At 50.6% G+C, this 27,629-nt stretch overlaps 1 protein-coding gene across 1 annotated transcript; it reads right to left on the bottom strand.

Annotated features, from left to right (window-relative positions):
* Positions 1-1,285: 1,285 nt before the first annotated feature.
* ATP6V1B1 (ATPase H+ transporting V1 subunit B1) lies at positions 1,286-26,335 on the bottom strand. Its single transcript, XM_037527584.1, has 14 exons — positions 26,117-26,335; positions 18,221-18,276; positions 8,840-8,938; positions 8,568-8,661; positions 7,910-7,987; positions 6,947-7,086; positions 5,913-6,014; positions 5,267-5,364; positions 4,174-4,297; positions 3,789-3,939; positions 3,485-3,567; positions 1,880-1,984; positions 1,659-1,788; positions 1,286-1,570 (listed from the first exon to the last, which is right to left on the bottom strand). The coding sequence occupies exons 1-14, from the start codon at positions 26,232-26,234 to the stop codon at positions 1,407-1,409; spliced, it is 1,542 nt and encodes a 513-aa protein (XP_037383481.1). The 5' UTR covers positions 26,235-26,335; the 3' UTR covers positions 1,286-1,406.
* Between the last annotated feature and the right edge of the window lie 1,294 nt (positions 26,336-27,629).

Here is a 27,629-nt window from a genome sequence, read left to right as displayed (position 1 = left end):
TGGGGAACAGAACAGGCAGATGTACTGAAATACACTGCTGAGGGGAGCAGCAGGCAAGACAGGAGAGGTCTGCCGCGCCATGTGGGTCACCTCCCTGGCTGGGGATCAAACTCGTGCTGTAGTAACTGTGGAGAGCTTCATAGTGCTGATGCTTAACCCCTTGTGCCACCAGGGAGGCCCTCCCCCAAATTATTTAGAGTCACACACACCTTTTTGTGGACCTGACTCTCCTTTCCATGGTCTCTGAACTCAAGATTTTACCCAGGAAACTTATGAAGATATTTCTTAAGAATGATAAATAGCTTTCTAAGAGGAATTGTATTATCAGCTGTCAACACATAGTCATGGTGGCCTCCCTGGTGGCACAGAGGTTAGTCTCAGAGCTATAACTTCTACTGCCAGAGTTTGATCCCCAGCCAGGGAGCTAATCCATAGGCAGAGCAGACCTCTACTGTCTCACAGGCTGCTGTTCCCCTCAGCAGTGTATTTTAGTAGATCTGCCCATTCTGCTCCCCACTCTGGTGAATCCTCTCACCACCCCTCTCCCGCTTCCCTGCCCCACCCCTCTGACCTACACCCCAGTTCTTCTAGGCATAAATAAATAAATAAATAAATCTCTTAAAAAACAAAACAAAACAAAATACAGTCATGGTGGCGGCGGCAGTGTTGTTATAAAGTGGAGCCAATAGTTTAATGAACCTCATCTACACATCACCCTCATCTTCAACTATCAATGGCTTTCATATAAGGTAAATTTTTCAATTCAGTTGCTTCTTATTTGGAAGCCTTTTTAAAAAAAAACAGGGCCTCCCTGGTGGTGCAATGGGTTAGGCATAGCACTATGAAGCTATTCGCAGCCTCTGCAGCACCAGTTCAACCCCTGGCTGGGGAAGGAGCAACCCACATGGTGCGGCAGACCCCTCTTGACTCCCCTGCTGCTCCCCTCAGCAGCATATTTCAGTCAGTCTGCCTGTTCTGTTCCCCACTCTGTCTCTGGTGAATCCTCTCACCCCACTGCATCTCTGGCCTGTACCCCGGCTCTTGTATGCATAAATAAACAAATCTTAAAAGAATAAAATAAAAACATAAAGTTCTAGATAGAGCTAAACATAGAATACAAGTTTAATATTCTATTTTTCCAGTGCCAAGAATCCAGGGAAAGGCATGGGCAAAGGAGTACCCTCCCATCCCTCTAATCCCCGCAGCCCCAATGCTCCGCACTCCCCCACCGCATCCCTCTACCGACCTCCCCCTTCCCCCAACCCCCTCCCTCCTACCCCCTAGTTCTCTCCTCTAGCAGGTGAGTAGACTGGGAACGGGTTGGTTCAGACGTGCGGGACCTTGGCGGAGGGCCGAAAGCCAAGGGCAGGGTCGCAGGAGCTGCCCCCAGGCCCAGGGCGCGCGGGCTAGAGCGCAGTGTCGGACGCAGGCTCCGGCGGCGCCCCCTCGCGGGAGTAGAACTCCTCGATCACGCTCTGGGGGATGCGCTTCAGCATCTCCTTGGGAAAGATGCGCAGCAGCTTCCAGCCCAGATCCAGCGACTCAAACACCGAACGGTTCTCGTAGGGGCCTGGGACAGAGCAGGACCGTTAGGAGTGTGTGTGTGCAGAGAACCAGGGTGACAGTGTTACTCCCTGGCCTCCCCCAACGCGCCTCACCCTGGTTGATGAAGTTCTTCTCAAACTTCTGCAGGAATTCCAAGTATAGCAGGTCCTCCGAAGTGAGAGCCTCCTCGCCCACCACTGCCTTCATGGCCTGCACGTCCTTCCCGATGGCGTAGCAGGCATACTTGTGGGGGGGGGGAGCAAATCCAGATAGGGCTCAAACCTCTAACTTCTGAAACCAGTTTATCTCAGGCCCCTGGGTCCTCTCCTCTTACCAGCTGGTTAGAGACATCTCCATGGTCCTTTCTTGTCATTCCCTCCCCAATGGCAGACTTCATCAGCCTCGACAGGGAAGGGAGCACGTTGATGGGGGGGTAGATCTGGGGGAGCAGAAGAAGGGAATAGCAGACAGCAGGGCCCCAATTTTCCTTTCCTTCCAGCCACACTGCTTCCCCTCCTCCTATGGTTCTCAAAGTCTCTCCCTTATCCTACAGAGAAGTCCACCCTCCTTTATCTCCCCCACTTTTTTCTTTTAATTTTCAAAAATCATTTATTTATTTATTTACTTATTTATTTATTTATGCAAGCACTGGGTACAGTTTGTGCACCATGTGGGACCTTCACCAGCGGCCGGGGATCAAACTGGCACTGCAGAGGCTGTGGGCAGCTTTGCAGCCCAGTGCTCAACCGCTGCCCTGCCAGGGGAGGCCCTATCTCTCCCACTCTTAAGTGTCTTCACATGTTGGAAACAGAAGAGCAGAGGAGGGAGATGACATGACGTTAATGAAAGGCTTGTCATTCCACAATTTTTCTTTGGACAAAAACCAGGTTGAAGCTTATCAGTTAATAGATGCAAAGAAAGAGGGCCTCCCCGGTGGCGCAGCGGTTGAGCGCTGGGTTGCGAGGCTGCCCGCACCTCTGCAGCGCCGGTTCGATCCCCGGCTGCTCCCCAGCCACCGGAGGAGGGTCCCGAATGGCGCGCAGACCTCTCCTGCCGCCCGCTGCTCCCCTCAGCAGTGTACTTCGGTCCTTCTGCCTGCTCTGCTCCCCGCTCTGACTCTGGTGAATTCTCTCACCCTCCCGTGCTTCTGACTGTACCCAGTCCTTGTATAAATAAATAATAAAATCTTTAAAAAAAAATAGATGCAAAGAAAGAACCAGTTGAACCAAGAGGAAAAAGCCATAATGGTTGGTTGCCATATTTTTTAAAAAGATTTATTTTTATTTATACAATAGCTGGGGTACAAGCCAGAGGTGTGGGAGGGTGAGAAGATTCACCACAGGCAGAGTAGGGAGCAGAACAGGCAGACAGACCAAAAGCACAGCTGAGGGGAGCAGTGGGCACAACAGGAGAGATCTGCCTCACCATGTGGAAATCTCCCTGGCCAGCTGGGAATCGAACCAGTGCTGCAGAGGCTGTGGACAGCATCACAGTGCTGTGCTCAACCTGCTGCGCCACCAGGGAGGCCAGGTTGGTTGCCTTTAACTTATGGATGGGACACACATTTTTAAACCTATTGGCACATTAGTCACCATGTATTTGTGTCAGTACTGGTTCCTGTTCACTAAAGTAAATTACTGGAAAGTGAAGAGAAATGCTACTTATTATCTACTGTCTGATTTCTATATCCCAACTTATATTATCTTCCATAATGCAACTGTGTGACAAGTATTATTATCCCCATTTTACAAGAGGAACCCTAGGATCAGAGAGATGAAATTATTTTCTCAATGTCCACAAGCAGGTAAGCTGGATTTTACCCAAATCAGTTTTCTGTCTGTGAACCACACAGCTTCCTGAGGGCGAGCTCTTATTTGGGGTTAACCTTGCCTGGTATTTGTATGTAGGGAACAGGAAGTAGTGAGGGAGGGAACAGTACCTGTCTGTTATGAAGCTGTCTGTCCACGTAGATCTGTCCCTCTGTGATGAAGCCCGTAAGGTCTGGGATGGGGTGGGTGATATCTACAAGGAAATGCACTGACCTCAGTGTAGATGGGGTCCAGGTCTTTACCCACTCAGGACCATCTGGGTTCTATTCTTGCGGGGGTGATAGGGCTGGGTGGGGGCAAGGAAAGGACTCATCTGCACCGATGGAGGACTTGCATTACTGCGTATCTATGCAAAGCATGGGCTGGGAAGGGACGGCAGGGGGCTGTGAGGGCAGTGGGCAGTTAGAGGCTCACCATCATTGGGCATGGTAAGGATGGGGATCTGAGTGATGGAGCCACCCCGGCCCTCCACGCGGCCAGCCCGCTCATAGATGGTGGCCAGGTCTGTGTACATGTATCCTGGGAAGCCCCGGCGCCCAGGCACCTCCTCTCTGGCAGCTGAGACCTGCAATATCCATTAGTCATTGGGGTAGGGAAGGAGGGAGAGGCTGAGCTAAGGAAGAGTGTGTGTGGGGGGGGGATTCCAAGATTATGTGAGAAGTGGGTGGGGGCAGGAGCATGGCCAAGTTGCAACTGTGCCTTGGAGCTCATGGGGGTGGCTAGGCCTGGGTGGATGACTCTGGGGTACAGGGGTAAGGGAGAGGCGGGGATGAGCCTGCTACTGTGCCAACCATCTCACCTCTCTCAAGGCCTCTGCGTAGGAACTCATGTCAGTCAGTATGACCAGCACATGCTTCTCACACTGGTAGGCAAGGAATTCAGCAGTGGTCAGTGCCAGGCGTGGGGTGATAATCCGTTCAATCCTGCAGGTACAGCCAATGTTTAGAAAGCCTTGTAGCCCCGCCTTGTGTTTGGTTTGGCCCCAGAGTTGAGTAGAGAGTGAACTGGGAAGCCACTCTGTGCGTAGCAGCAAAGGGGTGGAGAGGAGCCTCAGTTCCCAGCCTCCCTGAGTCAGGGCTGAGGTTCCCGAGATGGGCACTCAGCAAAGTCCAGCACTTCCCCTCCCTCTGTCCAAGGTGGGAAAGGGGACAGAGGCTGGGGCTGAGGGGACTTGAGTGACTGTGAGGTAGACAGGGCCAGGAGTCTGATAAGGATGCCCATGGCCTGTTCTGTGGGCAGAAGGCATATGGAAGGCAGGAAGGTCGGGATTGTGCTCCCTCTTCCCCAGAGCAGGCTGCTAGGACCAGCTGGAGCACTCCCACTCCATGTCCTCCAGATCCATTGTGGCTGCTGCTCTCACTCCTCTCCAGCACAGTCACTCCTACGTCCCTTCTTCTGGCCCCAGGCGCTTCCAGTCCTGGGCTCTGTACCTGGGGGGGTTTCCTTTGGAGATGTCACTGCAGCCTCCAGAATTCTGTTACCTACATTGTTTATATCCAGGACCTCAATACCCAGGATGGCTTATTAGAATTTTAATTCAGGTTTTCCACCTGACCCCAGATTTAAACTCACATTTCCTAAACTTTGAAGATGGCAGTTTTTCTAAACCAAAGGTTTAGGGAACTACCTCTTTAGTGGTGACTTTATATAAGTGACTTCGGTGTTGGGAAGAGCAGAGGCGCTACAGGCAGCAAGGGTGGGGGTGGGGATTAGGGCCTGGTTCCTCCGTATCTCCATGGGCTAGCTCTATACCTTAGCCTAGGCTCAGTGTCCTCACGTGCACAACAAAGGGATGTCCTCCCAGCCAAGGCTGCAGTCCTGAGTTGCCCCTGAGTCCTGGCACTCTGGGGCTCGCTGTCTGCAGGCAGCATAGGCATCAGGGAAGGGCTTACGTTGGGTCGTTGGCCAAATTCAGGAAGAGGCAGACGTTCCCCATGGTACCATTCTGCTCAAAGTCAGACTTGAAGAATCTGGCCGTCTCCATGTTCACCTGGACACACAGCAGGGATGGCTAAAGATGGGGCCCTGTGGCCTGATGGTGGGGTCCCTGGCCCCTCCCATGTCTTCTCAGTAACATACTGGCTGGCTTGGTAATAGCCACTGGGAGTGAAGGCACCACAGCCACTGGGGTCACCCAGGGCTGGAGAGGACAGGGGCTGGGTTTGTCCCTCAGTCCTGGGTAGGGTCTCACAGACCTCCAAAGAGATTCATATTTCTACAGGTTAAGTTCTTCTCAGGGTATCCCCACCTCTCCCTGGTTCCTCTGAGGGTCCCCTGGCACCCATTCCCAAAGCTCGCTTGTCTCCCCAAACTCCCTGGCTCCCTCCTCTTCTAGGCTATGCTGGCTCATCTTATAGCTCCCATGACCTTTGGGGTGCTTGAGGGACATACTGCCCTGGTATGTCCACCCTCTCCCACCCATGGAAACTGGATTCTGGTAGCTTCTCAAGAAAGGCTGTGCCTCCACCAACAGATAGGCCATGCAAGGGGCAAGGAGACCAAGCTACTCACCCACTGGGCAGGATTTGCCAAGCTTACCCCCATGGCTGCAAAGACAATGGCAAAGTTGTCATCATGATAATCCAGCACAGCCTTGGACTTCTTCACCAGCCCAGCCTGGCGGCAGATCTGGGCAGCGATCTGGGGTAGAACAGGGTGGGAAGGAGATGAGCACCTGCCCCACTGAGCACCATCCAGGAGGATGGATGGAGCAATTTCCAGTCCATTCTCCTGCTTAGGCCTTTGGTGGGAGGGATCCAGGAAAGTGAAAGGGCTACAACCTTTGTACAACTAGGTTCTATGGCCATTCTCAGGGGGTGGGCCAGCTTGTCCTGTGGCTACTAAGGGGCCATGGGTGCCTGTCATGAAGAGCAGGGCACAGTAACAGTTTCAAAGAGCAACCACCTCAGGCTGGTTTGGGGCTACTTGGTCCTTCAGAAGCAACCAAGTCTCCCCCACCCCTGCTTGATGGGGGTTTATCTGGGCACAGAACGGCTCTAGGTCTGCGGTGTATGTACCCAACACACAGCTCCAGTGTTTATATGTGTAGGGGGCACTTACACCCCCTAATCATCTGATCACTTCAAGGCTGTGTGCTGGGGGACATCTGGGAGTGGCCATGGAGCTGGTATGTGTGTACAGAGCATCCAGAAACCTGGTCACACCAGCTGCTTTAAGAGGAACTGGGCTGTAGGAACCTGCACAGGGAGGCTAATAGCCCCTCATGGGACTGACGTGAGGGGTGTTCACTTGGTGCAGGGAGTAAAGAATCAGTGCCGTCACCTCAGCTCAGTAGGACTTTCAACACTGGGAGAGCCAGGGACGCTATCGGAGCCAATGAGTGCCACACTCACTTGGACAGAGGCTGGAACTGCCGGGGACACTGAAGTCTTGTGCAGCCCTATGTCCCTGAGTTGCTGGAGGACAACTGCCAGTCTGCGTGCTGGTGACTCCAACGTGGCCAGCCCTTGCCAGCTCAGCGCGGGACACCCTTTCAGCTGGTCCACTGGCCCTCATCTCTGCTCTGTCCCTCCGCTTTGGCCATGCCTGCAGGTCCCTCCCACAGACCTCACCTCATTGTGGGGGAGCCCAGCAGCTGAGAAGATGGGGATCTTCTGTCCACGGGCAATACTGTTCATCACATCGATGGGAGAGATGCCTGTCTGGATCATCTCCTCTGGGTAGATGCGGTCGTGGGGGTTGATGGGTTGGCCTGGGAGAGCACGATCATGGACCTATGCTCAAGAGTTCAAGTCCTTCCCTGCCCTCCACCAACCCTGCTCTAGACTCTAGAGCTGCACCATTGCACAGAATTTTCTGGGGTGATGGAAATATGTGCCTGTTATGGTAACCCCAGACATGGCTGTTGAGCACATGGAATGTGGTTTTGAGATGAAATTTTGTTTCATTTGAATTAATTTGTGTCTAAATAGCCACATGTCCAGTACTCCCTTGGAGGGTGTGGCCCTAGAGCACTGGAAGTGGCAGGCAGGTGGGATTCCCAGCACCAGGACAGGACCCTCCTCGTGACCCATGGGTGATGTGTAGGATTTGGAGGATGTGAGGGATGCTCAGGGACCTCCTGTCTGAAGAGCTGTGTGTTCTGTGACTTGCCTGCACTTGCTGTGTGGGTCCGTGGTGTGTCTTCAGTAAACTGAGAGGGCTGGGGGACTCAGGGAGGTCTTCCACTTGTGTGGGGGAGAGCCTGGGAGAGGCTGTGTCTGTCTCTGCAAGTTGGCCCACCAGCTCTCAGGAAGGCAGGACAGTGTGGGTCTAGAGGCATGCTTGGAACTCTGCACAGTGATGGATTTTATAGAACTGGACATGAAGTGCTGATGGTAACATGTAGGGCTTGTAGCAGATTTGAGAACAAAAAGTCCTTTTCTGCTCTCATGGCACATCTTAAGTGCTCTGGACAACCGGCCTGGCCTTTGTCCGGGGCTGAACTTCCAAGGGCCAGGTGGCAGGTAGGGACTGGGGTGGGGAAGGTCAGTGGAGGCTGGTTCTCAGGCAGTCCTGAGCCTCTGTTCACTTACCATTGATATCCAGGAAATCTTCCGCCATGACTACTGGCCCCTTGTCAATGGGTTTGCCCGAGCCATTGAAAACACGACCTGGAGGTGGGCAAAGAGATGTTGGACAATGTCCAGGACAGCCCTGTGTCTCTCGCTGCTGCTCTCACTCCTCACCACCAGCCCCCCACATCCTGATTGCCCTGTGTCCCCTTATCCCTCAGTATCCCCAGAAAGCTTACTACAGTGACTGTCTCCTGGCAGGGGGAGTGCTTTCCTCCTTTCCCATAAACTTTTACATGCAAGGTCTTGACTGTAATGGAGGACAGTGACTGTAATGGAGAGTTTAGGTTTGGGAAGACAATAGTGCAGGTATGGCGGATTTGGGGAGAAAATGAGGGAACGTGCTGTCCTTTTCAGCCTGACCCCAAAGAGATGGCTACCGTCTGTGCTGCCAGCTTAGTGAAACTGTCTTCCCCACTCACTGAGCACCTGTCATGTGTCAGGGCCTGTGTTTCAGGGGTTGGGGGCCCAGGATTCAAGCAACCTCTGGCCTGAAAGAGCTGACAAGAAGGCAGACATGTAAGCTGGCAGAGACTATGCAGTGTAATAAATACTCCTCAGGGAGGCTGTGCCGAGAGAACAGAGAGGCACCCCATCCTGCTGCTCCCGCACCCCTCACCCAGCATGTCCTCTGACACAGGAGTCCGCAGGATATCCCCTGTGAATTCACAGGTGGTCTTCTGGGAATCTATCCCAGAGGTCCCCTCAAACACCTAGGAGAACAAGAGATGAGTTACTCTAACACAACGTTTGCTGCAGAGAATGGACCTCTTTCCAGATACTCTTGGCGCTCAGCTCTGGCCCAAGTACTCTTAGAGAAATAGGACATTTCCTGCCACCGGGGCTTATAAGTGTGGGGACTTTGGAGCCATTCGTTTATTCTTGACTTACCTGGACAATTGCCTTGGTCCCAGCCACCTCTAGCACTTGCCCACTCCTCTGAGTGCCATCGGGGAGAGTGAAGTTGACGATCTCCGCATACTGGGCGAACTAACAGGAGAGGAAAGTAGTCAGTGACAGAGACCACAGGGGGCCTCTAGGTCCCCCTACCCCCCCTCCAGTCTCAAGTCTCTGTCTCCCCTCTTGTGCTCACTCAAGGAAGCGCACTTGAAGGTCTAGGAAGAAGGAAGTTTGAATTCATGGGTATACATGGATGGGTAGAGGTGCTGAAAGTAGGAAGAGCTGGATTCAGAATGGAAGTTCTGATGCCTAGAAGCTGTGTGCTTCTGTGGGAGTTACTTAATGTCTCTCTGAATCTTATTTTCTTTATCTTTAAAAGGGAGCTTATAGGGCCTCCCCAGTGGCGCAGCGGTTGAGCGCTGGGTTGTGAAGCTGCCCGCAGCCTCGGCGGCGCCGGTTCGATCCCCGGCTGCTCCCCGGCCACCAGAGGAGGGTCCCACATGGTGCGCAGACCTCTCCTGCCGCCCGCTGCTCCCCTCAGCAGTGTACTTCGGTCCTTCTGCCTGCTCTGCTCCCCGCTCTGGCTCTGGTGGATTCTCTCACCCTCCCACGCTTCTGACTGTACCCAGTGCATGTATAAAACAAAACAAAACAAACAAATAAATAAATAAAACATGCCTCTATTAAAAAAAAAAATTGGAAAAAAAAATAATAAAAAAAAAATAAAAGGGAGCTTATAATATCTGCTTCACAGGGCTGCTGGGTGGAGGAAATGAAATAATATATGCAAAGTCACAGCTGTGCCGAGCACTTCACAAGACTCAATAAAATGCAGCAGCTTTCATTGCTGTTTAGGTTTCCTCGGTGACACAGTGATCCCTGCCCCAGGGACCAATGGTGAGCACACTGGCAGACTGCTCTCCTGAACACCAGGGACCAGGGCAGCCCTTCCCTAGCCAGGGGCTGGGGTCCATTCACATGTTGTCCTCTCAGGCAATGACTCCTTGAACATTAGAGGAAATCAAAGCTGAAATGAGAGCTCAAATAGAAAAGAATGAAAAGGACACCATTTCGTGCCATGACTTGTAGAACACAGCACGCTGTAAAATGTTTTTTTGATCAAAGTAGGTTAAAAATAAATTAACAAAAAATTAGAAAAACTTCATACATTGGAAATTAAAAGTATTCTAAATAGCGAAGAACTTATAATCAGAAATAGCAAACTTTTATTATTAACTGATAATGAGATGTTATAGTTGTAAACAAATATATTTAGTAAAAATTTTTCTTAAGAAAAATATAGCTCTATTTACAAGGAAAAAGAAATTCCAAAAAAATTAGAAAGGACAGAAATCTTTTAAGCAGAAAGTAAATATAGAGAACAGCAACAAAACCAAATTGGTTTTTGAAAAGCAAAACCCTGGCAACATTAAGAAAATAGAAAAGACAAACAAATAATTTCTGGAATAAAAAAGTCAAATTAGCTATACTAATAATAATATTAAAAAGATAATAAAAATTATAAACAACTTTGTGTAACATAGTTCTGAGCTAAACGAAACCAAGAGTCTTGGCAGAATACAACTTAGACCAAAATAATTAAAAGCAAAATAGAAGTCCAGATCATTCTATAATCTTTAAGACATTGAATTAATTGCCTAAATTCTTTTCTTAAAGAAAAAACAGTCTGAGAAAATTTACCAACGAGTTCTAACAATCAAGGAACAAAGAATCATAACTCTTACTTAAATGCGTAAAATCACTGGAGGAGAGGGGATGATCGTTTTTGAGGGAAGCATAACCTTGATATCAAAAAGAGATAACGATAGGCAATATAACTTATGCACATAGATTAAAAAATCCTTAACAAAGTACTATCAAACCAATGTATAGTAAAACTAAGTTACAAGCCAACCAAATAAAAAAGAGGATAATTACACACACAAAGAAAAATTAAAAACATGAAGTTGGGCTTAATCTAGAAATTCAAGGTTAATCTAATGAGAAAATCTGTTAATATAATTTAGATTATTAATGTGTTAAATGATAAAAAACACCTGTGATCATTTAAAAATCTTTTCTAAGGATTTTAAAAATCTTTTAAAAACCTATCCCCAATTAAAAACAAAGAACAAAACTACTCTTTGAAAACAGAATAGAAGGGAAATTCCTTAATCCTAGAGTAATCTTAAGAAACCTACAGATAATATCAAACTCAATGTTATAATGCAGAAAACATTCCCTTTAAAATCAGCAGCAAAACAACACCTGTTATTGTCATCCTATTCAGCACTGCACTGAAGGACCTAGTCAAAGTAATAAGATGAAGAGAAAATAAGGATTAGAAAAAAACTAAACTACTAAAACTACAAAATGGAAAATTCCCAAATTCTATAAAGTATTATCTCCCCCAAAACTATAGACCAATTTCTTACAAATACAGATGTAGAAATTATAAATAAATCATGTGAATTAAATAAACATGACCAAGTAGGATTTATTCCAAGAATACAACCGATATCAATCAATAATGATATCAATATTTAATATCATAATTCATAACAGGGAGTGTGTCAACATAAATGAAAAGATCCTCCCCTTGGATTATGTAAATAGAAACCAAAAAGTCTGTTGATAAAAATTGGCAGCTGTCTGTAATACAATTCTATGTAAAAGAGCAATGTTGGGCATCCTCTTGAACACAGCAAGGCTTACCCAAACCAACATCAACTTGCTTCTAAATGGTGAAATGAGGGCCTCCCTGGTGGTGTAAGGGGTTAAGCACAGCACTCAGCACTGTGAAGCTATCCGCAGCCTCTGCAGCACGAGTTCGATCCCCGGCTGGCCAGGGAGAAACCCACATGGCATGGCAGACCTCTCCTGTCTCGCCCACTGCTCCCCTCAGCAGTGTACTTCAGTCAGTCTCCCTGTTCTGTTCCCCGCTCTGTCTCTGGTGGATCCTCTCACCCTCCTGCACCTCTGTCCTGTACCCCAGTTCTTGTATTTATGCATGTATAAATAAATAAATCTAAAAAAAAGAAAGGCTATGAAAATGTTTCATATTATAAGAAGCTAAACAGACAAGATGATTAAATGCAGTGCCTGACCCTAGCCTGGATGCTATACTGGAAGGGAAAATACTCTAAGGGATTTTAAATCATCTGATAACTGGGATTAAATTATAGATTTTAGAATAAATTATCAGTAAATTTACAAAATTGCTAACTTTGCTGTGGTTATGTAAGAGGATATCCTTATTCTTTGGAACTGCACTCTGGATAACTGGCCCTCAAAAGCTCTAGAAAAAATTATGCATACATGGAGCAAATGACAGAACAAATGGGAGAAAATGTTGATGGGTAAATGGATAGTCCTTGTACTAGTTTCCCCTTTTTGCAACTTTTTATCATTTTTTTCAGGTTTATTTATTCATGTATACAAGAACCAGGGTACAGGCCAGAGGCACGGGAGGGTGAGAGGATTCACCAGAGACAGAGCAGGGAACAGAACAGGCAGACTGACTGAAGTACACTGCTGAGGGGAGCAGCGGGTGACACAGGAGAGGTCTGCCATGCCATGTGGGTATCTCCCTGGCCAGCCGGGATCAAACCCTTGCTGCAGAGGCTGCAGACAGCTTCACAGTGCTGCCCTCAACTGCCTGCGCCATTAGGGAGGCCCTTTTTTTAAAAAATAATTTTTAATAAAATTGTTTCAAACTAAAAATTAAAGTTAAAATGTGTCAATGGAAAAAAAGACATAATTCCCCTTATTTGCAGATGATATTGTATATCTAGAAAAACACAAAGGTTTTCTTTTAAAGAAATGTAAGAAACAAGGATTTGTTAGATAATTGGATTGTATATAAGATAAATATATAAAAATCAATCTATCCCAGCAATAAGAAGAGGAAATGGAGGAAAACATTCCATTCCTGATGTGGCCATTCACATCAGGCCAACACATAAAATTTCTAGAAATAAACTATTTCTTCTGGAATGTAATGATTTTGTAGTTCTTATACTTGAACTAAGAAATAGAACCCAGGTGTTATAGGACTATAATAGAACAAATGTGAATCAGCTCATGAGAGAAAAAAAGAATTTATTGCAAATGGTGCTAACATAATTGGATATCTATTTAGATGATACCCATATCATAAACAAATATATTCTAGACATATAAAGCATTTAAATATACACTAAAATAAACAAGTACACTAGAAGAGTATGTCTTCGTTCTTCCAGAATGATCCAGTTAAAAGCCAGATAGGACAGATGTGTTTATGTAAGACAAGAAATTCAAAGCCATAGGAAAATCATTGAAGTATTTGACTATATTATTGAATGAAAATGCATTTAAAAATATGCATTTTGAACTAACAATTCTGTTTGGAGGGGGAAATATCCTACAATAACAAAGGCATGGTGTAAAAGAGATATATATCACTGTATTTGTAATCACACAATCTGGAAACACACTGAATATCTATCAACAATGGTACTGTCAATAAATCCTGGTACACCCACACCAAAACCTATTATGTTGCTATCAGAAAGGAGTAAGATTCAGACATGTTCGTAGGGAGGAAAGTCTGGTATGTGTCAAGAAACTAACACCAACGTGAACCCATAACATGCTCATATAATCAGGTTCATGGTTCTCTCAGGAGGCTGGGAATGAAGAGGTTACTTAACTTTATAGTCTTTTCTTTGAAGCTTCACCAGTACCAAAAGCATGGGGGCGGGGGGGGGGGTTCTTGGTAATTACCATGTAATAATTTGGTTCAGCACAGAGCAAGCATCACCATTATTACTATCTTTCTACTCCCCAAACTAGGAAACTTAAGTGCTTGAGGATAGGGCCCATCTTTCAGTTCCCCATCTTGGTGTGATGCGGCAGTGCAATTCAGGAGGGGGGGTCACTTCCCCCGGGCACCCCTGCTGAGACAGGAGGCTCTGCAGCTTTCTGAGGGAAGCTCTGGCTTGGGCCTAGGGCTGCCTGAGGCCACAGCCGCCAGCTGTCTCTCGAGCTGCTGCGTGTTGGGGTCTTGGTGTCTCCATCTGTAAGATGAGGGTGTCTGAGTCCCAGGGCTCTAGGATAGGGCTCCCGCGGCGAAGGGGCGTGGCTCAGTCTGCCCACAAAGCCCCGCGTGTGGCTAACCCTTCACAGACAGGCCCAGTAGGTGGTCTGGCGCTGGACTGCAGCCATAGCGCTGGGGAGTGGGCCTCCCGCGGATGCCAGATGTGTCCAGAGGGGCTCTGGCTTGACTCCTCCTGGTTCTGTGAAGAGGATGCTCGGAGGACACCTCAGTCTCCCCCAAACCATCTCCCCACCTTGCAGAGTGAGATGCTTGGCAGGGAGGGCTCGCGCAGAGCTATGCTCTGAGGCTGGCGGAGCGGCTCACCTCTTTGGCTTTTCGATCACAAGAGGGAGCCCAAGAGCAACGACCTCGAGGTTTGGGGATTTGGTTAAATACCAGCGCTGACATTTTGGTTCTGTGCGGGCTTGTGCGTCTCCGAGGCCGCACTGGCCTCGCTTGGGGAGCTGTTGGCGAGCTGCTAACCTCAGAGGGAAAATTGCTGGATTCAACCTCAAGGGGTGAATCGCAGAAAACAAACCAGAATGGGCCCCAAAGTGGTCAGGCAGTGGAACCAATACAAACGTGGCAGAGGGTAATAAAGAGGGATCATTTATAATGCGGGTGAAGGTGGGGGGGGGGTACATGGAGAGTGGAGTGGACGAGGTGCACAGTGTGTTCCTGAAAGATGAAATCAGCGAAAATGAACTTGAAAGAGCAGAGTTTGCAGTGAGACAAGAGCAAGGACGATCAGACCATCACACTCAGGCTTTGAGGGTGTAGTCTGGAATCATTTAGGGAGAACCTGCCAGGCTCTGTGTGAACAGGCCTTAGTTATTTGTTGGGGGCACGGTGGTTCTGGCCCGTTAAGCTGTGAGTGCTGTAGGAGGACTCCAGGGAGAGCAATGAGTTTATACTCAAAGGAGTCCTATTTCCCTGCTGTGTGTGAAGCGCACTTATTGTCAACTCCCTCTGTTGATTGCTTGCTTAGAGTGCGGCAGGCAGCAGATGGTTCAGGGCAGCTCCTCTTCTCTGCTGAGGATTCACCTGAGTTCTCAGTCAGCACACAGGGGAGCTGCTGTCCACTCAGGACCTCTCCTGCAAAGTCCAGGGCAGTTTGGGAGTTAATGCACCTGCTTCTGAAACCTTTCTCTTAAAGAGAAAGGTTTTCTCTTTAAGAATTTTGGGAGCAGTCACAGACATTTGGAACCAAGTAAGGCTGATAAAGTGAGTGCTTATGCCACATCTCAAATATTAATTGGATCACACCACCAGCACTGCTGGTTCTGGGCCCAGCAGCATCCCCTGGGAACTGGGTAGAAATGCAGATTCTTGGGGGCCTCCCTGGTGGCACAAGGGGTTAAGCACCACACTATGAAACAATCCGCAGCCTCTGCAGCACGAGTTCAATCCCCGGCCAGCCAGGGAGCAACCCACATGGTGCAGCAGACCTCTCCTACCTCACCCTCTGCTCCCCTCAGCAGTGTACTCATCCCCTACCCCATCTCTTGTGTGCATAAATAAATAAATCTTTTTTTTTTTTTTAAAAAAAAAGCATCCTCTTTAAAAAAAAAAAGAAAGAAATGCAGATACTTCGGCCTCAGCCCAGATCTGTGAAATCCAAGCTTTGGGGTGGGGCCCAAAGAATCCCTCAGGGGATTCTGATGAATCCTCAACTTTAAGAGTCAGTGCTCTAGTTAACTCTTTCTAGAATATTCCAGTAGGTGGATATCAGATATCCAGGCTTTCGTTAATGCTTGCACAATCTCTGTGTGTGTGAATATGCTTTGGTGAGATCAGAACCAGGGTGTGGGTATTGAATGATCCAAAAGTTCGATTCTACACTCTACAAATCAGGCGTTAACCTTTTCTGGGTTACAGACTTGGGGAAATCAGATAACATTATGGAAACTACATCTAGAAAAATACACAGGCACCTGCATATATACCTCAAATGTTTGCATGCAAGTTCAAAGATCTTATTCCCTGGACTAAGAACCCTTGTTCTGCATAAAATTCATCCCCCCAAATATTTTTCCACTTGAGGATGGAAGGAGGCAAAACTACCTATAATACAATGTGGACAGAAGATGGCGATGTGGAGACAGAATTGTGGTATTTTGCCTGAGCAACTCTAGAACAAGGAAAGGAGTGTGAGAACGTGGCCAGGGGTGCACCAAGGTTTCTGCTCCATCTACTGATCTCATGAGACTGTAAACAATTGATTCATCTCCTTCCATCTGCTAGCTTAGGGTTCTTTTAGTGTCTCTATTATCCAGCTATTCTGTTCTGCAAGCTACAGATGCAGACCCATAGGTCTAGGGGTCTAGGTCCAATTTCCTAGTGCTTAACAGCTGAGAAAAGGGATGACTGCAGATGGACTGACACTCCCCAATGTACTGGTCGGTCCTGTCTAGAGTGACAGTCACTGCAGAGACAGTGGTAGAGGTAAGCAGGGGGCAGGAGAGGGCACCAATTGTTTAATCAGGCGTATTAGCTTTCTGCATTCCAGGCAGAACTATTGCCAGCTATTCTCAAAGCGGAATAATAAAAGTACATTAATCTGATTTGATCCTCAACAAGTCTATTATCATTTAATAGATGAGGAAACTGGAATTTACAAGCCTAGATAGAAGGTTCTCAAACTTCAGATAGTATCGGATCACTAGGGAAGCTTATAAAAACAGACTTCTAAGTCCAGAAGACTGTTTTTTGGAGTGGAGCCCAAGAATATGTATTTCCATCAAGTTTCAGCTTGGTACTGATGTGCTGATATAGGATGATGGGTAGCTCGTAGAAAGTGGGGGAGATTGATGGAACTGGGATTATACCTCAAGAAATCTGAGTCAGATGTACCCCAGTGTACACACACATGTATATTCTGCCAGCCTTCCTCCCCGGGCAGGCCCAATACGAGCTGTCAAACGATGATGCCTAGATGAACTTGGGATCAGCAATGAGTGGATCTGATTTCTTTAATGTAGTTGGCTCAGGTTCTGACAGGTCCATATTTAGTCAGGTGAACGCTTATTCATCTCATTTATTTACTCATCCTGCCTTTAAACAAACTATGAGCTTGGTGTTCAGGAAAAGCATGAGGCTCTCGGGTTAATAAAACACCACTCGTGTCCAATCGGAAGGCACAGCATGTGGAGGATGGGGAGAGAGCCAAGCGGTGACCAGAAGTCTCCACTGATGATGCCAACAGAACAGTACACAAGGCCAAGGGTCTGGGAGAAGCTTCCAGGAGAGAGTGACCTCTCAACTAACTAGTCCAGGGGAAGAATCAGAGGGAGGGGCTGGAGAAGACAGTCAAATGGTGGCTCCCTGCGGGAAGGTGTAGGTTTCTGAGAGGTGACTAGGCAGTGATGAAGCTTGAGGGAGGAAAAGCACGCAGGGACCTGACAGAATGTGGGGTGTGGAGGGTAAGGGCACTGGGAGTCCTGCCTGAGTTTGAAGCCAGAAATGACCTGGAGTGAGTTTGAAGCAGGAGGTGAGGCATCTGGCTGCAGGGTGTGTGAGGGTGGGGCGGCTCCAGAGTGAGGGCCCAAAGGTCATGGTCATAATAAGGTGGGATGACAGGGGAACAGAACTAACAGGTTGGGGTTCAGGAAGGAGTCCAGGCTGGCTCTCAGGTTTCCAGTCTGCTCAGCCGGGGGTAAGGTGAGAGTTTGGAAAGTGAAATTGGTTGGGGGAAGAGGCAGCAGAGTGACAGTGATACCTCTGCAGGACTCTTGATGCCTTAAGATGCCCAACGCCAGGACTCAGAACACGGCCATTGCCTTCCTTAGTCCTGCAGCCCCTGCAGGTACTGAGTAGCCCACACTCTACTTTTTCTGTGAGGCCACTGCTCTTCCTGTCTACAGTGCTAGTTCCCAGGTTAAGCTATTCCCAAGGCCTTAGGAAGCCATCATGCTTTGGAAGGGTGTGCTGGCATAGGTCTGACACGGGCCTCCTCTTTCCCTTCAAGAGACTTTGGAGAGTGGTGGGTGAGAGCCTGGCCTTGGGAGGGTCCACACAAGTGTTGTGTAGATGGAAGAAAAGGCACAGTTGCCCCATCCTGTTCCTTTGGTTGGAGAAGCAGGTTTCCCAGGGCCCAGAGGGGCCTCCCCACTGAAAAGGCAGTAAAGAGGTAGCTGGGGTGACAGCTGGGAGCTTGGATGTGGGGTGGGTGACAGGAAATTGGAAAGCACAGGGAGGTCATCTAGGAGCTGGGCAATGTGGAAGGAATCCTGCTGGGGGATGGAAATCCTGGGTTGTGACCTTGGGCCTGGGAAAAAGAGAAAGGGTCTTACCTTGACCTGATCTAGCACCACCAGGGGCCCGTTGACGCTGCACACCGTCCGGTAGGCTGGAGGAGGGAAGAGGTAGGTGAGGATCTCCTACCCCGACACCAGACAGACAGACACACACACACACACACAGGCATCCTTTTTTCTCTCCCTCTACACACCATCCCCACCCCTTCCCCAGCCTGGGCCATCAGGGTCATTAGCTGTGACAGGCCAGCCACCATTGCTGTAAGGGTCATGCCCCTGTCCACAGGGACCCCTGCTGCCTTGGACACCTGCGGGAGGCTGGGGGAGGGCCAGGGCCAGGGCAGAGGCCCCTCGGGGTTCTGCCCTCCCAAGCTGCAGAGGCCTTTTCTGTCCCTGAGATGGCTTCCCCTAGGCCCTCAGCCCCCAAATCCCTCCCCTCAGATTCATTTTCCAAGTGCTCCTGGCCCCCAACTATGGCCAAGAATTGCCCCCCACGCACACTGATCAAGCAGTGTGTGTGTGTATTGGGGAAGGGGTGTGAGCATTGATGACAAGAGCCAGCCGGCACCCCTCTTCCCATCACTCTCTGCTCTGCCTCCAGGCCCTACCAGGGAGGCTCCCAGACTTCCCAGGCCCACTGGGTGCAGGGAGGGGTGGGTATGGGGAGAAATGGGGGAGAGAGAGCTACAAGGAAGGAGGAATAAGCAGAATGCTGAGACTCACAAATGGGAAAGTGAGCTCAGCTAATAGGGAGAAATGGGTTAGGTGTCAAGAAATATGTCCTGGGGCCTCCCTGGTAGCTCAAGGGGTTAAGACGCAGCACTATGAAGCAATCCGCAACCACTGCAGCACAAGTTCAATCCCCAGCCAGGGAGGTGACCCACATGGCACAACAGACCTCTCCTGACTCACCCGCTGCTCCCTCAGCAGTGTAATTCAGTAGATCTGCCTGTTCTGCTCCCCACCCTGTCTCTGATGAATGCTCTCAAACCCCCCACCCCGACATCTCTGACCTGTACCCCAGCTCTTGTATGCATAAATAAATAAATAAATCATTTTTTTTTTAAATATTTCCTAACTTCAGTGTTGGGGGCCCCGTAGAAGAAGCCATGAGCCAGCAGACAGGAAGCCTACTTTGGTTCTCTAGGGCTAGCTGAGGGACCCTGGACCATCCTCAAATCCTGAGATACACAGCGCTCACAGGTGAAAGGACCCCAGAGGGAAGAGAGATTCAGCCTTCCTTCCTTTCAACAGGTGAAGAGAGTGGGGTGCAGGAGGGTGAAGACTGGCCTAGGTCACACAGCTTATCTGTGGCAGATGGGGTTGCACCCCACTTGTGCTTTCCATCAGAAACCCCAATGGCTCCCAGCCCACTTACCCTCATGCCTCCAGGCAAACCTGGCCAAGCCACCCAAACAGGAGAAACTAAGACCCTCCCAGTCTAGAGGTCAGTGGTTAAATGCCTTCTTTCTTTCTGATGGTAGTTTCTTTCACCAGGATGTGAGCCAGGAAGACAGGGCACAGTGATCCCGGTGAGGATGTCAGGAAGGTTCTTCCAAGCTTAAGGCTATCAGGAAAACTCGAGAACAGGGGCCATACTGAGGAGGAAAATTCTTGGACTTGGTCCTGGAGCAGGAGACCCCCTCAATGCCCTCCCCCTACTTCCTACCTTCAAATCTACAGAACTATGCCCCCCCCTCCACCCCAGCTGTACTCTCCTTCACTGTCTATAGAGGACATGTACCCTTTCCATCTTAGGCCAGTCCCTCCCAGGCACCAGGAACAGGTGCTAGAGCTGACTGCCCCGGGGCGACTGTCTGTCAAGTCTTTCCTGCAAGCAAGCATCCCCAATCTTAAAAACTGCTCCTGCCTTCTCCAGCTGCTGCTCTCACAGCCCGGCTTCTCACAAGCGCAGCTTTAGGGTGCTCTGCCTTCCACCTTCTTTCCACAGCTCACCCTCTCCATCTGGTTTCCCTCTGACCACCTCTAGCCCCTCCACTGCTGAATCCAAAGAGACTGGAGAACGTGGACAAGCCCAGGTATCCCCTCCTCTGCAGGTCTCGGAGGCCCCCTGGCACTTCCCAGCCCTCTTTCTGCTCTGGCTAGAGGCCTTTGATTGTTGGAGGCCCTCATAGATGGGACCTGGCTCTTGACTTGTCGCTCTCCTGACAGGGGATGATCTGCCTCCTTACCTTTCTTCAAACAGGAGCTGCCAGAGGCCTCCAGGTATGAGGCTAGGCAAACGGAGGTGCAAATAAACATGAAGCCTAATTTTAAAAGGGGGGATAGAGAAAAAAGAATCTAACCACAAACTCCAGTAGCTCCTGTGAAGGTACAGTGCAGAGTGGGCACGGGAGAACAGAGCGGAGGCCCAGGCTGAGTGCTCATGGAGGAAGCCCAAGGTCAAGGGGAGTCAGCCAGACAACCCCAGAAAGCTCTGCAGAGAGCACCTATATCCAGCCTGAGGGCTTACACTTCTGGCTCCTGCCTCTCCTGTGAAGACAGGGGGTGGAAGGGATGGAAAGAGGCTAAGAGAGGTCCGAGGTGTAGGAAAACCCTAACCAGGAAGGGAGGGCAGATGCTGGGGTGTCACCTGCTCTGCTAAGAAATGTAAGAACATTGTGGCACAGCAACCCCGCCCTCCCCCTTCCCCACCCCCATGCACTTTTATCAGTTTGTCTGGATGGCTAGAACCCAGTGGAACAGGGGAGCTGATGAGCCCAGCGGCAAGGGGAGGAAATGGATTGTGAGAACAGGGTATAAGCAAGGAGGGTGCCACGTTTTTAAAAGGAAAGAGCTGGCATCCCGCTGGCCCAGGCCCTGTAGAGAAAAGACCAGACCTGCCAAAAGGACTCAGATGGCAGAAAAAAGAGACAGGGTAGGTGGGCCCCACTGGAGGGGGGGGCGAGGGAGAGGAGAGGGTAGAGGCAAAGTCCACAAAGCCCCAGGGAATCATTTCCAGTTTAAATCTTCAACTTCTTGAAACTTCATAGCCTGTGCCCCCCATTTCACAGCTCTGGCCCACAACTCTGCCTTGGGGGGTGGTGAGGCACACAGGAAGGGGAATGAAGTTGGTGGTGGGCACAATGAGAGGGACTGATTCACCCACCACCTCCCCAGCCCCCAAGGATGAGGGGCTGGTATGGGGGGAGCTGGGGGCAAAGTGCTTGCCCACTGCTCATTCAGGACCCCTGGGCTACCAGCTTCCCAGGCCTCTTTCCTCCAGCCCAGGCCAGGGGACAACCAGCATGAGGTGTGAGTCACCAGCCTCATTGTAGCCACCTTCACAGGCTTTTAGCCAGCATGGTGCCTAGTTCTGGGCAGGCTTCATAAAGTTTCTGATGAACGTATTGTTTCTTAGCCTGGACCCTTCAGGTTCAGCATCTGTCTATTCATGTCCTTCAAGGATTGCCTCACTCTTGACTGGCCATTGAGACTGTTACAGGGCAGGGAGAGGGGCAGCCCAAACCCCGCAAACCTGCCTATTCTATACAGGGTTCTGCCATCCTCCACATTAACACAAAACATGAGACTTTAATGGGAAGGAACTTTAATACAATTAGGAAACAATACAGGAAAGGCAAAGAGTCTAGTTTCTAAATCAAGCACCCAAAGTTACCCGTCCCCTCGTGGGTAAAAGTCCATCCAAATGGGATTGGCCCAGAGCAAGGCCCCAAAGCCTGCCGCAAGTCTGAAGCATCTTCCAGTGGGGACCCACAGAAAAGGGTCAGAAACAACCAGACAAGCCCGGAAGGAAAAGAGCAAAATCAACATCAAGATAAAAGCTGCCATTGTCTCCTCCCCATGGGTCTCACCCACATCTGTGTCACCCAGTCCACGACCAAAAGACAAGCGTAGTTTCTTCACATGTCTCTAGGCTCCATGCGCCTCCTCCAGGTCTCCTTCTGGCTCTCCATCCTGTTTCCATCCTCAGTCTCCTCTGCAGCTTCTTCTCTCCCAGCTCAGCTCCACCCTCCCTTGGGTGGGGCAGGAAACCTGGAACCTCCCCCTTTCCTGGGGACCACCCTGTTACAAGACCACTGGGTCCTCCCCCCTCTGAAGTCCCATTGTGCTACAGGGTGGCACCCTGGTGGCCAACTCAGTCTCCAGATACTCTGTTCCTTAACCAAATAGCTTGTTTCTCCCCTCAAACTAGGACTCTGTGTCTCCCCTTGAAAGGGAACTGCTAAGAAAAAGAAATCTTTCCCTGCTAAAGAGTCATAGACCTGGAAATGTAAAGTAAATAGTAAGTTTGCTTCCTTAATAAGCATATCTAAACAAGGTCTAGCAGCCTGCTAGGCTGATCCATCTCCCAGGCCATCCTGGAAGATCTGTGCCCTGACCCTTTTCCTGTGTCAAGAATTTGTATGCTAACTAACCAACTTTATCAATGTAAAGAGGTTGTGTATAAAAGAAACTCTTTGTCTCTAGACCAGTGCTCAGACCTTATGGGACTACCCAGGTCTGAGACCTCATGCATGAGTAATAAAGCTTCCTGGCCTCACCATTCCTGAAGTACCGCTTGTTCTTCCCCTGCCTGGGTAAAAGGCTAGAATTTATTTCTGCAACACCCTGTCAGACTAGGCTATCTTTTCCTAGGGTTGGACATAGTCAAGGTCGTGGCTAAGCATCAACAGTGTCCTTGACTGGAATCCAGGCCTTTAGTTGGTACCCACCCAACTCTGATTGTGTCCATTGCATGGAGTGGCAGAGTGAGGCCTAGGTAGTCGACTGATTCCTCCTAGAGCACACCACGCAAGAATCAGGACAGTATCCAGTGGCACTCATGGATTACAACCCCTATCACAGTCTCTGGACAAGTCTCTATCCCAGAACCAGGGAAGGCTGGAGGGAGGGCTGGAGGGTGGACCTTAGGATCCCTCAGGGGCATTCCCTCAGTAGAGCTTGCTGAAACTTTGCACACACTCCCTCCAGCTCTCAGCCCACCCCCCTCCTTTGTCCTAGCTGACACTTTGGGTTGCACTTTGGGCTGCAGGCTGATGGAGCCCCTCCTGAGCCCCTCCTCCTCGTGGCCTTCCCTGGTCAAAGGCTCAGCAGGGCTCCTTGCAGCCCACTAATTAGGGCGGCCCAGCCACACCTGCAGCGTCCTGGGAGCAGGCTGAGTCAGATTCACCCATGCGTGAGACCAGGGTGGGGGCAAGCTGGGGGCAGCAGGTCCTGCACTTCCTTCCTGATCCCTGCCCACCCCACTAGAGGGATTAGGGGAGGAAGGGCAGGGACTGGAAACTTGAATTCTTAAAATCAGCCCCCAAGATCCTGCCTGTTAAGAGGAGCTCGGTGTCACCTCCCTGGTTTTTCAATGGTGGAAACTGAGGCAGGTGACAAACTCAGCGCTTTGGCACTCAAACCCCTGGATGAGCTCACCTGGCTCCATCTCTCCAGCCTGGGCTGCCAGCAAGCTGGGCTACCTTCCCTCCCTGCCCCTCCCCAATCCCAGCCAGCATCTTTGGCTCCACTTGAGACAAAGCCTCCTCGCCCAACTCTAGTTCCAACTTGGGGAGCAACTCTAGTTCCAAGGGAGGCAGGGGAGGATCCCCTCCCCCAGGGTAGATATTATTAGGGTATACTTGCTATCCCGACTCTACCCCATCCCTCCTTTCAGGTCCATCCCCCTCCTTCAGCCACTGCTGGGAAATCACCCTCTTGCCTTGGGCTCTTTGTCCAACTCCTCCAGGAAGCTTTCTAAACTCACCCTCTGGGCCAGGAGCCAGCTGCTCCTGTCCCCTGGCCCTCTACCTCAAACCCCCACCACCCCTTGGGCCCCAGCTCTCCTTTTAAGGTCTGTCTCTGCACTAAATTAGAGTCTTTGGTAGAATGCAAAAAGAACACAGAGCAGAAAGTAGCAGCTGGAGGGCCCCCCAGGTAAATCCAAGCCTCCCTGGCCCCACCCTAATCCACCACCCCCAGGGAGAAACCCCTCGGGCACCTGAGGAGGAAGGTGGAGAATTGGAGCAGCTGCAGAGGAATCCTGCCTGCCCTGGGGCGGCAGGGTGTCAGGACTGGGCCTGGGCTGGCCCCTGTGTATATCCTGTAAGGAGGCTGGTGTGCAGCAAAAAGCAAGCACCTTAATGTAGAGGGGCTCCCTGGTATTGACCCTTGTTTATGAGCAAGCTGTTGGATGCAAACCCGTTTGCCTGGATGGGGAACATGGGGCAATGCTACCGCTGGGTTCTAGCCAGAGTCAGATCTCCATGTTTCCCTCTGCCAGAGCTTGTCGACTATAAATAAGGGGCTTTCTAGGAGGAGACTGCTGGGACGGGGGCGGGGGGGGGGGTGCTGTGGTGAGCTCGTACCCTGTGGGCTCCCAGGGAGGAGGAAAGCAGAGCAAACAGGTCTGGCTCTGGACCCCTCACCACTCAAGCACCCCAGCAGCTCATCTGTTGCACAGGAAGAAGGGGGTGGGAGGGGAGGAGGCAGCAGGGGTGGCTGTCACACGTGGCTGAACAAGTGTCACACAAGTGTGTTCAGTTCTCTGGACCAAAGTGGGGGGCGACTGTCACTGCTTATCTGGGCTTGGGTGACCCTAGCTTTGAAGTCTCACAACTGAGTAGAAGTGACAAAATAGAACTCACTTCAAAAGGGAGACCAGAAATGCAGTGAATACAAGGTGCTGAAGGGTTCCTACAGCTTTGCAGGAGGGGAGACTCTGCACCTCCACAGGGCAGGGCCTCCTTGATAAACCCAACCTGGCTCGCTTTCAGTTTCTCCAGAGATGGAATGTACCCAGCCCCTCATGCCTGCCCCACCTGTTCCCATGCACCCCCAGGTCTGCTCACGCTGCGCTGGCTGTTCTCTGTGAGCAGCGCCCCACCACTATAAGCCCTCTCACGTCTCCTCCCCCACCTCCCCACATGCTGGACTTCACGTCTGCAGAGGGAGGGCATTCGGCTGCTTGGTCAGCTTGTCCCTGTACCCTCCTTCTTAGCAGCCTCTGGCTCTGCTTGGCTGGTGCCGGCCAAGCCGGTTTATTCCAGGGAACTGGGCTGTTTAGAATTTGAGAATTTAAGATTTCATCAGGCCAGAGAAAGTGTCCTTGGACAAGGAGAGAGGGGGGAAGGGGAAGAGCAAACTCCTTTCGGTTTGGGGCCTTTTGGGGGTCCTCTGCCGCGGACATCTGAATTTGGCCCACCCCTGTAAGGCAGGCTCTGCAGCCGCTCTGGGGACACCCTCTCTGAAGCCTACCGGGGAGCACTGTGGACACACATCTCACACCTTGCCCTCCCCCAACTGCTCAGACACAGATATGTGCCTTCACCCAAGCCACATGCCCATCCCTGCTGTCCCCACCAGCACACACACATTCACCTCACCCTATGTGTAAAAGCATGCATCACACATTTCCCCACTCTGACCACATGTGTGCATGTAACACACCCACACCCAAGCCCTCCCCTGGTTATACACAGAGGCCCTGCCCTGGGACACACCTGCCAGGGTGCCCACTGACATACTTACACAATGTCCCGCATTTCCCATCTTGAGAAAGCAGACTGTTGCTCCCGCCTCCCCCCCAGAACCCTTGATCATATGTTTCCTCAAGCTGAGTGTCTGGTGCAGACACGAAAATTCTCCAGACACACACACATTGCCACAGGAGCATGCACATATGCACACCTTCGGGGGGAGCTGGGGGCTCCTCTGGACTTGGGGCCTTAGTACAGGGTTAGGGTGACAACAGGAAGGTTTCTGCCGCTACTGCAGTGCCCACTTCTCTGGGGTTGCCATGGCTGGGGATTCCCCCACCCTTAGGTTCAGAGTTGGCCCCTTGTCTGGGCAGTCCACTGCACCACTCCGCTGGACCTAGACCCCCAGGCCGCCCAGGTCTTGGGTCCTCCTCGTTCCCTGAGGTTAAGAAGCAGGGCTGGGGTTCCAGCAGCCACCCCAACCTCACCCGCTAAGGGTAGTACTCACTGACACGAGGGTGGGTGATGTAGTTTCTGGTGACCGCCTGCATGTGCTCTCGGGCTGCGCCCAGGTCGCAGCCATTGCTGGGGAGCCCCTCAAGCCTACTGTCTACCCTCGTGGCCATAGCGAGGTCACGGGCTTGGAGCTGAGTGTCTGAGTCCCCCGGCTGCTGCAGGGTAACCTCCAGCTGGAGCTGGAGAGAGCCGACAGACCTGCCCCTGTGGCCGCACCTCCCTCCCCCGCCTTCCTCCCGGAGTTGACAGTAAACAGGGAAACTCCTGCTCTGGAGCTCATCCAGATCTGGGAGGGGCCCTGCCCTAGGCCACAAGGGATCTGGAGGATAGGGGAGGGGAAGGGAGAGCAGGCTAAAGCTAGTTCTGGCTTTTGTCCTTGGCTGATCCTGGCCCCCAGCTTGCACCGCCTGTAAATCCTCCCCCTGGTACTGTGGGTGCTTCCCACAGCCGGTGCCACTACAGAGCCAGCTCTTGGAGGCCCTCTCAGGTCTCCTCTCCTCCCCCCCACACACATCTTGGACCTCACTGCATCTCTTCCTGGGCTCCCCCATGCCCAGGTTCTGGTAGACTGTTCTCCTCAAATCTTCTCACTGTTCTCCAAGTCTGCCTTCACCCTGAACCCCTTTTCCTGACCATACGGGCTACTTCTTTCCCTGCACGTTTCCATTATCATCTTTTTTGGGACATCTTCTGTGGATCATTCTTGGGCCAGTTTCTTGCCCCCTCCTGTAGGAGCCCTCCAGCACCTGTATTCTCTGCACTTCTGGTCTCCTTTGTGACACCTTTTTCGTGAGTTCTTTTTTGTCACTTCTACTGAGTTGTGAGATTTCAAGTGCTCACCCTGTGTTTCCTCCCTCACACTTGGATCTTGGGTCTCATGCCTTCCTGTCTCCTAATATTGAGAGCAACCTGAGAACCAGAGCAGGGTCCATCTGAATTTAGGACCCTGTCTCACATTCCTGAGTTTCATCACCAGGGTCCCAGGGGCCCCCTGGCTCTGCATTTTCAGCAGGGGAGAAAGTACAAATGGAGAAATCCTCTCCATGCCCAGTGGCTCATGGGCTTGCCTTCTCCCAGGGTGGGGGAGTGTGGCACAGGTCTACAGAACAAAACAGGGTGGACAACCCACGGTCTGCCCAGGGCATCCCCATGTCTCATTCCAGACTTAGGATTTCTGGGCCTCTCTAAGCACATCCCCAAACTAATGGAGTGGGGGTGGAGTTGGGGGGGGCAGTAGAGGGAAGAGAGGGAGCATGGGTGTCTGTTGGATCCTCTGAGTGACTGAAGGCAGCCAATTTGAAACCAAATATGTGTTTCCCAGAGCAGCGCAGCCAATCTGAAACCAAATATGTTTCCCAGAGCAGACAGGTGCACACCACTCTTCCCTTCTCTCCCCAGAGTGGAAATCTCACCCTGGGTCCTCCCCTGCGCACTGAGATCAGTTCTGTGGGGCCTTGTTCACAATTCCCAGTCTTTCAAGAATGCTGTTAAGTGAGGGTGGCATG

Source organism: Talpa occidentalis, unplaced genomic scaffold (genome assembly GCF_014898055.3).
Source record: "Talpa occidentalis isolate TD23 unplaced genomic scaffold, MPIMG_talOcc4v2.1 talOcc4.5, whole genome shotgun sequence".
Taxonomy (NCBI): Eukaryota; Metazoa; Chordata; class Mammalia; order Eulipotyphla; family Talpidae; genus Talpa; species Talpa occidentalis.
This window is presented reverse-complemented; position numbering and strand designations above follow the sequence as displayed.